General features: G+C 42.3%; 1 protein-coding gene and 1 pseudogene across 1 annotated transcript in view; both read right to left on the reverse strand.

The window, feature by feature from the left end:
* Nucleotides 1-261: 261 nt before the first annotated feature.
* UCK2 (uridine-cytidine kinase 2) overlaps nt 262-12,020 on the reverse strand; it is a 119,437-nt gene continuing 107,678 nt past the window's right edge. Inside the window, exons 5-8 of the mRNA XM_086956975.1 lie at nt 10,787-10,884; nt 10,101-10,149; nt 1,427-3,332; nt 262-1,129 (exon numbers count right to left, since the gene is read on the reverse strand). Of these exons, the coding sequence (XP_086813101.1) occupies nt 3,190-3,332; nt 10,101-10,149; nt 10,787-10,884 (290 nt within the window). The 3' untranslated portion in view covers nt 262-1,129; nt 1,427-3,189. The remainder of the gene's footprint in view (nt 1,130-1,426; nt 3,333-10,100; nt 10,150-10,786; nt 10,885-12,020) is intronic.
* LOC147747935 (uridine 5'-monophosphate synthase-like) lies at nt 5,184-6,779 on the reverse strand (annotated as a pseudogene).

A 12,020-nucleotide genomic window follows, 5' to 3' on the forward strand; every position in this document is an offset into this window, starting at 1 on the left:
GCAAAGTCAAAAAAAGCACCATAGTGCAAACCATCATAGAGAAAGAAAATGAGCAGAGGGCATAAAACTCATTACAGAATCAACTGGCCACACACCTTAAATCACGGACGGACTTTTTTTTGTTTAGACAGTTGTAAAGGGAAAGGAGGGGGGTGAGTGGGGGGGGGGGGGGGGGGGGCGGAGGACTTTTGCTACCGCCACTCAAGTGCTTTGATACTAAAGCTTTGCAGGACGGGAAGTTTGGCTGAGTATGTGAGGGTGTTTTTTTTTTTTTTTTAAAGACTGGTTCTATGGGATGGAAACAGACACCTATGACAATACTTAGTGACCCTCTGTTCTACTAAAAAAAGAAAAAAAAAAAAAAACTTTGAAGAATCACTTAATGTCAGCGCGTACAGTCTTTTTACCGGGACTCGGTGTGAAACTGCTTGGCTCAAGAGTTCCAAATGAGAAGAAAACAGAACTCCAGTTCAGTATTGCCTTCTTCAAACGAAACCCCTCAACAAGTCCCAAAGAAGAGCATCATCTTCGTGGAAATAGAAAAAGGACAGGAATTCTAATTAATTACAATATCTAGGATTGGCAGGCCTTTGGGATGAGCAAGCCTGGCTTTGGGACGATACAAAGAGACCCTGCCCAGCTGAAGCTTACGGATTCTGAACCGAACCTCAACACAAACAGTAGATTTCGTCCACCCATTGTGTCAAAGACGCGAATGGGCCTCAAAATCAGCAAGGGTCTGGGAAAAGTACAGAGATCCATGAAAAAAAGATAGATCTTTGAAAGATTGTTATATAATTTAAAGAACCTAGCCAAGTGGAAAATGTAGTCTTGTATACAAACTTGCACGCCACTATGTAGCAACTAGTCGCTGAGGCTGGTACTTCGTGATGGGACAGTTTCTCTCCAAGTCTGACAACACATTAGGAGGAGACAGGAAAAACTGAGCAGGAGTTCACTTGCCGTATAACACACACACACACACACACACACACACACACACATAGTTCACAATCAAACTACTGTGTTTGAGCAGCGCCAAACATTCTTTTTGAACTTAAAAACAATTTCAAAACGAAATTAAAAAAAAGTTGAAGTTGGCTTGGTTTAAGGCTACATGAAAACCATCCTTCCCCCACGGTATACACCCGTTACAACGCATCTTTTACTCCGCACTACCATTACAACGCGACTTTTACTCCGCATACCATTACAACGCATTGCGCTGGGGGGCGCTCTAGGATAGGGAATAAGTATAATTTACTATCCAACACCTTCCCTAGGGTCCACGGGGACTGGAGTTAGAATAGTAAATTATACTTACCACTATCCAGCACCCCAAAGCGCTATGCGTTGTAATGGTATGCGTTGTAAATACCGAGTTGTAACGGTATGCGGAGTAAAAGTATGCGGAGTAACATGGTACATCCTTCCCCCACACATCAGGATGAAATAATGTCCATGTCTTAAAGCCTGTGTAAAAACGGTGCTTCCTAGAAAGGGGTTCTCCAGATAAGGAAACATTATAGATGGGGGTTAATCGAGATCAAAGGCTGCTCAGCCAGAGAGGGCAAGGTTGGTTCAGGCCCATCAGACTCTGGACCAATCAGCGCATGCGTCTTGAAATAACTGAAGAGCTCTACCTCCTGTCGCACAAAAATACACATTACAACACCTGTCGAATTTTCGGAGTTTCCCAGGGGCGTGGTGGGCGTGGCCTGTCACCGCGTACACAGAGAAAACAGGCCAGCCAAGGGCTCCCTTTATTACGTGGGAGGGAAACTGTAATTCATCTTGTGCCCAGACACACAGTGCCCACCCCTTTGTGGAATCCAGCAAGTCCATGCTTTTAAAGAGTCAAATCAGTAAAACCGGCTTCACAGGCCTTACACCGGAGCAGGATCGGAGAAGCGGGCAATCCCTTTCTGGAATGCACCCTAGCTAGGCGAGGCGCCTTAAGAATGTAGCATAAACTGAGGAAGAGCACGAAAGTCCTATAGAAGCAGTGAACTTGTGCTCATAGAGGAATAGTGTCATCCTAGGGAATCCGGACGCGAGCAGCTTGCCAAAATCTGGAAACGTCTATTAAGTACAATAGAAAAAAAGTTGCCATCTTTCAAATGTATGGTCGGGGAAGAGGATACGATATATTTACAACACAATTTTGATTAATCCTGTACTAAAACGTGAGAAACTATTTACCTACAAAGACGTGGTTCTGAATAGTTTGTTTTAAAATGATAGGCAGGCTTCACTTGCGAGTTTGATGACCGCAAACGATGCATGCTTTTATGCACAAAAAGAAACATCCACTAATGAAGCCACAAAGGAGGGGAGGGGGTGGACGGGTGATAAATGAAAGACCTGGGTAACCATTCTGGACTGCTTCATAGACTTGTATTAAAAAAAAAAGGACACATTACATTTGAAAAGTAAAGCAAAAAAAAAAACACACATCCCTTCCCACAAGAGACACTCTCCTTGCACTTACATTCTGCAGACTACCCCCACCCAATTTCCTGCAAGGCACCGTCCTGGCACGACGTTGCACATCAGAGATGCGCGTGCATTATCTCAAAAATGAAATAAATGTATTGATACTTAACCGTTAGTTCATCAATGCAATCCTGCTAATTCAAGTTTTGCTCACCTAAATATACTTTGAAATGATTACTGTAGCATCCATCTACACTATCGCCCACCCAATGACACCCCGTATCCCTCTATCAGCCTTGTACTGTTGGCAGCTGTATGGCACGAATCTGACAATACCAATTCCATCTCCATTCTGCCATCAACCTCGGGCACCAGCAGCTGAAACTAGTTAAGCAGCGCCAGGGATTGCAAAACACTTCTGGCAAATAACTTTACAATATCTTACATTTAAACAAAAATAGATGTTCTCTTATATATACATTTATAACCGAAAACCAGATGTCAAGCTGTACAGTGGGTTTTGGCAAAGTTAAATTTCCCAGCAGTAGTCAAATATGTAATTCAAGTGTTGGAACACCTAAAAAACACAAACCAAGGAAAAAAAGGAAGTCCATGGCACTGGATTGGTTGTAGAGTTCCTTAAAGCTTGAAGTTAAATACACCATTGCGTAGAAAGTCTGTACACATGAAGGTGGGGAGCAGATGATCAGGCACCACCATTTTCCGTCCCTCCCTGCCCCACAGGGGCAGGCGTCAGTGCGGCCGGCTGCTGGACTCCGAGACCTGTCGGTCGCGGGGGCTGTTGTATCCGTTGGTGTAGTGGTGGTTGCTGTGCCGCTTGCTCAGCCCGCCATTGAGAATGTCTTGTATGTGCTGGACGATTAGGTTGATGGCAACTGTAATAGGAGACACAAAAAGGGACATTTTTATCTTTTTTTTTAACAGACTAAATGAAGAAACCATAAGCAACCATGGGACTTGAAGTGACAGTTGAAACATAAGGATTTCCTGAAGACAAAGAAAAAAAAATGTACCTCAAAACATCGTTTTCATTCAAGGAGGCAAGCGCTTTCAACTATATGGATTGCAGCTCCTTAACACAAGCTGAAAGTATACATTTCGCTCATAGGGCATAACACCTGATTAAATGTACATACGTCATATATGGGCATACGCACAGCTATCAAACCATTTAATCTGATGTTGTTCACATAACATACGTTGTGAGGTCACGTAGCAAGCTGACCAACAGGCTTTGGCATCACAAGCAATGTGGAACTATTGTAAAAGCAACTCTTTAAGGAAAGGTGACTAGATGTCTTCATGTCACCGTGACACAAACTGTGATTTCTAAAGCCAAAGCACAGGACGTCATTGTTTTCAGGCGTTGCTTCAATTAGTGTAATTGAACTAAACCAAAACAGGCCATAGAAAACAGAGCCTTATTAAATGAAATTCTATGCATCCTGGCATCACAGATTATTTTCTAACCCCATTTAACGATAAATTTCAAACTTTGCATCTCTCGAGGGCAACAACACGAAGGTCTATTTAAAGTCAAATATTCTGTATTTTGACAACTAATGGTGAAGGGTTCTGGAGTCTGCAATTCTCATTTAATATGGGTAGGAAAATATGGAATACTGCATTTCTAGATTAAAACTACAAGAAGACCAATGGGAGGAAATTACCACATCTGTGTTCCAAGCTTGACGGAGACCCAGTTTACTTCAATACTCCGCAATATCCTTTACTTTACTGATGGCGGCTTATAGTTCTCCTTGGTCAAAGGTTAATATTTTTGCATGGTCACTATAATTTCCATTGCTCTTTCACATAACACACACGTACAAATAGAAGAGACAAATGAGAAGCAGAGACATTAAAGCTTTTTTGCAAAGCTCTACGTCAACTAAACTCCAGTGGCAGTGAGACACTGAGAAAGTTACCCATTTTTTGTAGTGTCAAGTTCTCATCAAGACACTAAGGTGAAACAGTCAACAACAAGGTTCTTATTGAATATAACCTATTACGGGTCAACACCAATCAATAGATTTACTGCAAGGTTAAAGATAAATACCACACACAACCACAAACTATGATATTTTGTGATCATTTGAACTAAAAAAAGCTAGGAGTTCAGAAAAGAACATCCAAATGATAAATTCGAGACCCAACACTATAGTCACAAACTTGTTAGAAAGACTTCCAAATAAGGAAGTAGGACTGCTCTACCGATTGGATGATTTCCAAGAAGACTAACAAACGCCACGCCTGCCCTGCTGACCGACTGTTCCTCACATAAAGAACTTGATGGACTGCAGCTCAAAGTCACCTCACCCCATCACTCAAGGAAATCAAAAAACATGAACACAAATGTATTCTAAGTCTTTCAATCTGTACAGGGTAGAAAACTACATTTAACTATTGGCCAAATCGAGTCCTTATCCTGTCTTCGCTGCTGGGCTGACACTTCTTACGAGCCTGAAGTACCCCCACCGCATGCAAAGAAGCAAGCGGAAGGATGCATGCGGGGTACAAACTAAGAAACAAATTAAAAACTGTGCTGGCATAATCATTTTTTAAAATTTTTATTGACTTAAAAATGTATTACAGACTACAAAATGATTAATGATTATACTGGCAGTGTTTTTCTTCTCATCTCTTAAGGATGTAATTGTGTTGGTCCCAACGAAATTATTAAGTACATCTGTGTGTGTGGTCTTCGGCAGTATACAGAGCAGCACTTACAGACCACTGACTCTTTGCAAGTAAGCGTCCCAGCCAGCCTTTCTGTACATCTCTGCTGCTTCCGTGCGGTTGGGTGCTGATAAAATTCCACGTCCCACAATGAGGACGTCTGAACCCTTTGCGTAGATCACCTCGTGGGTTGTCGAGTACTGCTGACCAAGGCTATCACCACCAACATCCATCTGGACACCAGGTGTAAAGTGAAGAAATTCTGATTTGCTGCTCACTCGAACTAGAAATAAATCCAAAGACAAAAATCGGACTGTTCCTCAGCAAGTCTTACCGCAGCGGTTGTGTAGTTGCCAGAGTACCTTGAGAGCTCATTTAGGCAATCAAAAGGCACCCTCTGTGTAAAGGAAGTCCAATTTCTTTTAACCCCTTCACAACCCCAGGTCCAGGAACCAGATGTGCATTCACCATGTCGGACCAGGATGCAATTTTATATAAGCCACCCTCTTATTGAGGTTTCAGTGTGTTCTAGGTCTGCAAATTTGCGTTCTTCAAACAGAAACTGGTGTTGATCTGCAAGAGCTCTTAATTCCATCACAGTCTCATGCGTGAAATCACTAAGAATATCAATGTGCGTCTTCAAGATACAGATGCTAGGTCCTAATGTGGAAGCCAGTTGCAGAAGCTCCTTGGAGTTGGTCACGTCTGCTGACAAGCACAAGTTGCTCTGTTTCTCCCCCCCATCAACTGGAGGAGCTGCGCGGCTAGCGGGTGTACGTTGGGTAAAAGAGCCCGGTCACTGAACCTCAATTCTTTCGACATCTTGACTGGGGCAGTACCACTGGTCATTTTAGAGATGACAACGTTATGATCCTCAAGAAACTTCTTGACTTTAGCCACCTTGTCGGCATCAACTTTACCCTCTTTGTTGAGGACCTCCAGCACTTTTGTTAAAGTGCACACAGGATACAGATGGATGCCATGGGCCTCCAAGTTGACCTTTCCACATTGTTCCCGGTCAATAAGAACAATGGCATCGGTCACCTTCAGTCCCACTTGCTGGAGAACTACTGCAGTTTCCAATATGCTGGCTCCACTTGTGACGACATCTTCAATGATCATGCAGGTTCCTCCCGCCTGGATACTGCCTTCTACAAGACGCTTTGTACCATAATCCTTTGCTTATTTTGTTATGTTATGTTATTTTTACTTATAACGCGCACAGCTGCCCCAGCGAAGGGGCGTCCTGGCGCTTTGACATGGCAAACACAACACAACACCGATAAAACAGAGAGACTACAGGAACAGCAAGAGGCTAAGCAAATAAGAAGGTCTTGATGGCACGTCTAAACTGAAGGAGGTCATCAATGGCCTTTCTTCTTCTAAGCATCGGCATTTGATTGGAGGAACAGATGGCTGTAGCCGGAGCTAAAGCAGTGTATGGAACACCACACACAGAATCATACTTTATCCCTAAATCTAGCAGTTTGAAAAAGAAGACCGGAAACCTGGTTCATAAGGTCGGGGTGAGAGACGATTCCGCGCAGGTCAAAGTAGGCTGGGGTAAGGAGGCCACTCTTAAGCTTGAAGCTCCCAAACTTAACAGCCTCGATCTCTCAGAGTCGAAGAGCCAGCACCTCCATGCCTGCGTGTGAGGTAGCGCCTCAAAGCCTGCGAGCGAGGTATGAGAAGATGCTAATAGGAGAGAGCGAGACACGCAGCGTTTACCTGGCATAATCATTATTGGGTTCAACATATTAAACAGCCACGTGCTTCTTGGCTCACACAAAGTAACAACTTCATTATTGCCAGGCAGAAAACAACGCGCAGAGGCTAAACGCTCTCTCCAGTCAAGAACAGTTACAGATGTTAGAAGTAGAACATTGAGCGCAAATTGAAACGTAGTATACCTTGTTGTTCTAACACAGCTATACATATTTGTGCCACTGAGGTGGGCAAAGCACTGTTACGCAAGACTAAATGGATTTAAAAATATATATATATATATAGGATCAACGTTTCCTTCTGAACTGGAAACCTGCTGACAACATTGAAAACTTGACATGTTAACTACTAGAACCAGTGCATAAATTGTGAAACAAGTAGAAATAAAAAATGAAAGAGGATAAAAAACCCACAGCAGATGGCCCTCGTATCGGACACTTCAAGCCAGCAATGAAAAGCATTTGCCTGACTGGTTTACCATAGCATTTTGATTCTTCACCAAAAAGTTAATACATTTAAAAACTCCACACACAAGTACTTGTGCCGCAATCAGCAAATTTTAGTCATGAAGCGAAAGACACCGTATCATTTATCAAAACCAAAACCTATAGAACGTGCATGCATACATATGGAGGCCCAGTCACCACACCCACCTAAATTAGACTTATTCAAATCCAAACGATACTTTAATAAAATTAAATAATTAGAAACTACTATTCAAGGTTCTCTGTGGAATTAAATAACTTTCCAAGTAACACTAAATTCACAAATACAGGAGGCCCTAGATTAGGTTCATCACCTTGGTTGCATGGACAAACTAAAAACCATCAGAGTCGGGCTGGCTTATAGGTCTATTAGGTAGAGGCGGACGGGCTTCTTGGACAAGTCAGTGTGTGGGCTGGTTTTATGGCTCTTTATGTGCATGTTTTATTGTTTGCTCTGGAAGTTTACGGTTGATTTCCCCAACATTACCACAAACATTGCCTACAGCAAGCTCACATCCATGCAGTCTTTCATACTTCGAAAAACATATACACCGTGTTTAGGGTCGGATTGGTAAGGCCAACACTCAGGCAATAGGCCGGTATCAGAGTTGCACCTGTGGGCTGCTTTTTTTGGCTAATGTGGTGGCGGATATGGGCTGTGTCCGTGAAGTTCGGATGACGCCACCACCCAGTGGGGGCCCGAGTGGCCTTTCCAGAGGCAGATGGGCCTCCATTACCTCTCTTTTACCAATGGGGCAGAGATGTTATTCCCGGTCTCTCACTGGGACTGCCCATTAATGTAGGCAGATTGAGCAGGGACGCCTGAAGATGCAGCCTCACTTATATACAGGTGTGGCCATCGTTGTGCACTAATCCATAAACAAAGACCTGGCAACATTTGCATTATTTTTTTATCTCAGTGAAGTTAATAAAACGTGACTCTTTTATAGAACCTCCCTCCACACCCTTTTTAGGGCACTTAAAACATTGAAGCAGTGTTTTGAAAAATGATACAATCCTCAAATGTGGCCACTTTTTAGGTCGAGCCTGGGCAGTGCACTGCTCTGAGCGGCATGCTGTATTCAGCTAGAGACTTTAAGCTCTGCCCATATTTTTGGTCAATAGGCTTAGCAGTGCCTCCTTGGTACCTACCGCCTGGTCTCATTTTGTAACCTCCCATGGTGACACCCCCCGTTATGTGGGTTACTTGGTAGGCTTTAATTACAGCCTCTGTGCACCACTTTCCCCAAATAGCTTTGTCCCGGTTGCAGGCAGGACTCGCTCTCTCCTTACACTTAAAAAAAAAAAAAAAAAATGATGGCACAAAAACATTTGCACGGCAATAGGTCTTGCATTTGCGAGAGTTTATGCTATTGGCATTGTAAAGGACAATGCTTTTTATTTATCAGTTTTAAAAGCAACCCATAAAAAAAAGGCATTGTCATTTACAAATGTCAATAGCTTAAACTCTCGTAAATGCGAGACCTATTGCATTGCAAATGCTTGTTTTTAGGGTGCCAGGGCCAGTTTTTGATCCCAATGCAACACAGACGTGCCTTAAGTTCTAAACTGCCTCGATTTGTAAACGGCGGTCTCCAACTATCTGATTCAATAACGAAGCCACTTTTAATTTTGGGCCAGAGCCCATTTCCTGTTCTAGCCAGACTCTGAAAACCATTATTCTCATGTGGTGTGCGCCTCTTTCCCACTGCCCTTCCAACGACATCCAAACCGAACCGTTCTCGAACTCCATTTATGCGACTTGTTTTCAAGAATATGACATTATTGAAAACTGAGCCCTCAAGCATTATCGACGTCAAAATAGTTTTCCATGTCTGCTAGTCAGTTTTAAAAATGCGAACAAATGGTAGTCTAAAAGAACAAATCCTTCTTAATCCCAAAGATTAAGTCATTTTTTTTGTGAAAACAGCAGACACGTTTTGTCTCAGGCTGTCTAGAGACGTATCCCCATGGTTACTGGAAGTGCCCTTCCCCTTGGGTAATTTACAATCTTCAAAAATGCCCGAATATGGCGGACAAGCGTTATTTTTAGTTTATTTCACAGCCTTGAAAAGCTCGTAGGCATAGAAAGTTTGAGCGAAACAACCGTGTGCGGTTTACATCAATATTTTTACAACTAACTTTGCTGGCACACAACTTTACGGTATATCTAAGCATGAAGAACACGTAGATACAATTACATCTTAAATCTTAAGGCTTTCAATATAAAAAAAAATAATTATTGTGGGTACTTCGAGGACGGACTTTGCAACATGGGCAGGAGAGCACTTCAAATAAGACAGTATGAAGAAAATTTAGAACAATAGAACCCAGGTGAAAGGATGGGGGGGAAAAACACTGAATGAGTGCGCTATTTTATATAGTTTCAGAGTGGCCAGTTCCCAATACCTTTCTAGTTAAAGCAACTGCGTAGGGAGGCCAATATCAGAGGAAAACGCAGCAACATTAATCATGAAAGGGTTAACAGTAAAGATATTAGCGAATAACATCACCAGAAGGGGACAATAGACTTCTCTTGTAATATAAAAAGTTGTCCATGGCATTTGTATTGCATTTATAATATATTGGCAAACCCAGTCGAAGGTTAAATGAATCATGTTCGCTCCGACTACCCGCGTGGATGGTCCAGAATGCATGAAAATATAGATATACTATATACATACATAATCTCCACCTCACCCTAGAGCTTGAATTTATAGTGATAATTAAAACACGCAGACCTATGCCACTTACCCAGATTATCTGCTCCCCGTGGAATGATGACGTCTGCGTACTTCTTGGTCTAGGAGAGATAAGAACATGGTCTAAAAACACAAGCCTTACTATTGGTCTCGCTGCACAATTCCACTTTACAACTTCTAATCTGCCATCACACTACCAGAAGTATTCACTTCGCCACACTCCAACCCTCTCCAGCTTTACCACTTCCACTCCCATTCTACCAAAACTCCATTTAAACAAACTACACCATCACGCAAATCCACCCATACGCAACCACAAAAAACTCAATTCTCCCACCTTCCAGGTCATAATTTTAGAGCTGTAGCCCAACACCACTTAGCAAGCATCGTCTCTTGTATGAAAACTCTCCCAGCCTTCCCACTCCTGTCAACATTTTGGAGTTGCCAGTTTTGGAAAAGTATGCAGCATTCCTTCAGCAAATCCTAATTCAACTCTCCAAGCCATCTAACTTTCAAACTACATGAGCGAGTTTTAGCACAGAACTATTCATGCCAGACAGAAGAGACAAAATGGTGCAAATTATTGTAGGTCCCCGCAGTGTTATTGCTTACCAATGGAGAAGCGATCACACGCATTCTGACTAGCTTGCCAAACCATTGGTTTGAAGCTACTTGAATGGATTCCTCACCACATCTCACACCATTCAGTAGAAACTAGTCTGAGCTACTGCAACTCACCGGCAGGCAGAACTCCTCGAAGGCGGGCTTCACAAAGGTGATGTACTGGTTGAGAATCTGTTCCAGATCTCTGCCCCGCTCATTGATGTCTCTTAACACTGCAGGGAGGACGGACAAAAGAGGATGAATATGCATATTGCTTCTCAATTCAGAGAACCATCAACATCAGTGATTTTGAAACAAACAAATATTTAATGTTATAACATTCCAATACCTAGAGACTGGATTGCAATATGTGAACCAGCAAAGGGATTTTTTACCACAAACCTTTGCACCTTTAACAACCTTGTGCTTGGATTTGTTTTTGAAGTAAACATACAGACAATTTGTTTGGTTTTTAGAGAAGAGGAGTGCTAATTCCTCATCTTAATCTGGACCTACAGTTAGTGGCACATAGTATAACCCTTTGGACTGCAGCGCATCTAAAAATTTAAAACTTCTTTCTGGGGGTAAGATAAATTAAGACAAATCTGGTTGATATTTCAAAAACTCTAAAAGAGCAGACTTGCACACGTTTTAATACACAGTTGATCATATACACGGGTGATTCTGTTGAGGTAAATGAAACCCTTGGGTTTAGACACTGTACATTTATTTCTTTGTTTCAAAGCCAGTCTGCATCAACCTGCACATTATCAGAGTACGCCAGTAACTAACCACTGATGTCCTATGTTTGGGTCTCAGTTTGCCCTCCATACATGGTTTTATTTTGGTATTCTACTGCATTGCAGCTGCATTGATGGGGCACAGAAGTGCTTTGAAGAGGCCAGTACTCTGCTCTAGAACCCAAAGGTGAGTGGTTAGTCCAGTATTATTGTTGGGTATTAGGATTAGTCTTGTTCATGTAATCAATTCGATGCATTCCCTCCAGTTTGTGGTAGATTGTTTTAATAGGAGTCAGGTGTAATCACCTTAAAAGGGAAAATGTATTGGTGTGCGAGTTTGTGCAAATGTTTGGTGGGGCTGATAAATGAGTTGGAGGTTAGCATAGGTTGTAGTGCATGGACAACAAAAATACAAGAGAGGTTGTGATCTTTGAAATGAGGTGTGGACAATTTACAGAAATATATCAATAGAGAATTAGGCACATGCATGCGACTTGGAGATGGTTGTGCTCATAGGTGGAATGCTATGGAAGGAAGGGAAGGAGGACAGTTTGAAAGAAAACCTTTAAGTAAAGGTCAGTTTTTCATGCCAGATTTTAGTAACATAGCAGGCGCTTTGAGATAGTGTG

This window comes from Lissotriton vulgaris, chromosome 1_1, assembly GCF_964263255.1.
Source record: "Lissotriton vulgaris chromosome 1_1, aLisVul1.2, whole genome shotgun sequence".
Taxonomy (NCBI): domain Eukaryota; kingdom Metazoa; phylum Chordata; class Amphibia; order Caudata; family Salamandridae; genus Lissotriton; species Lissotriton vulgaris.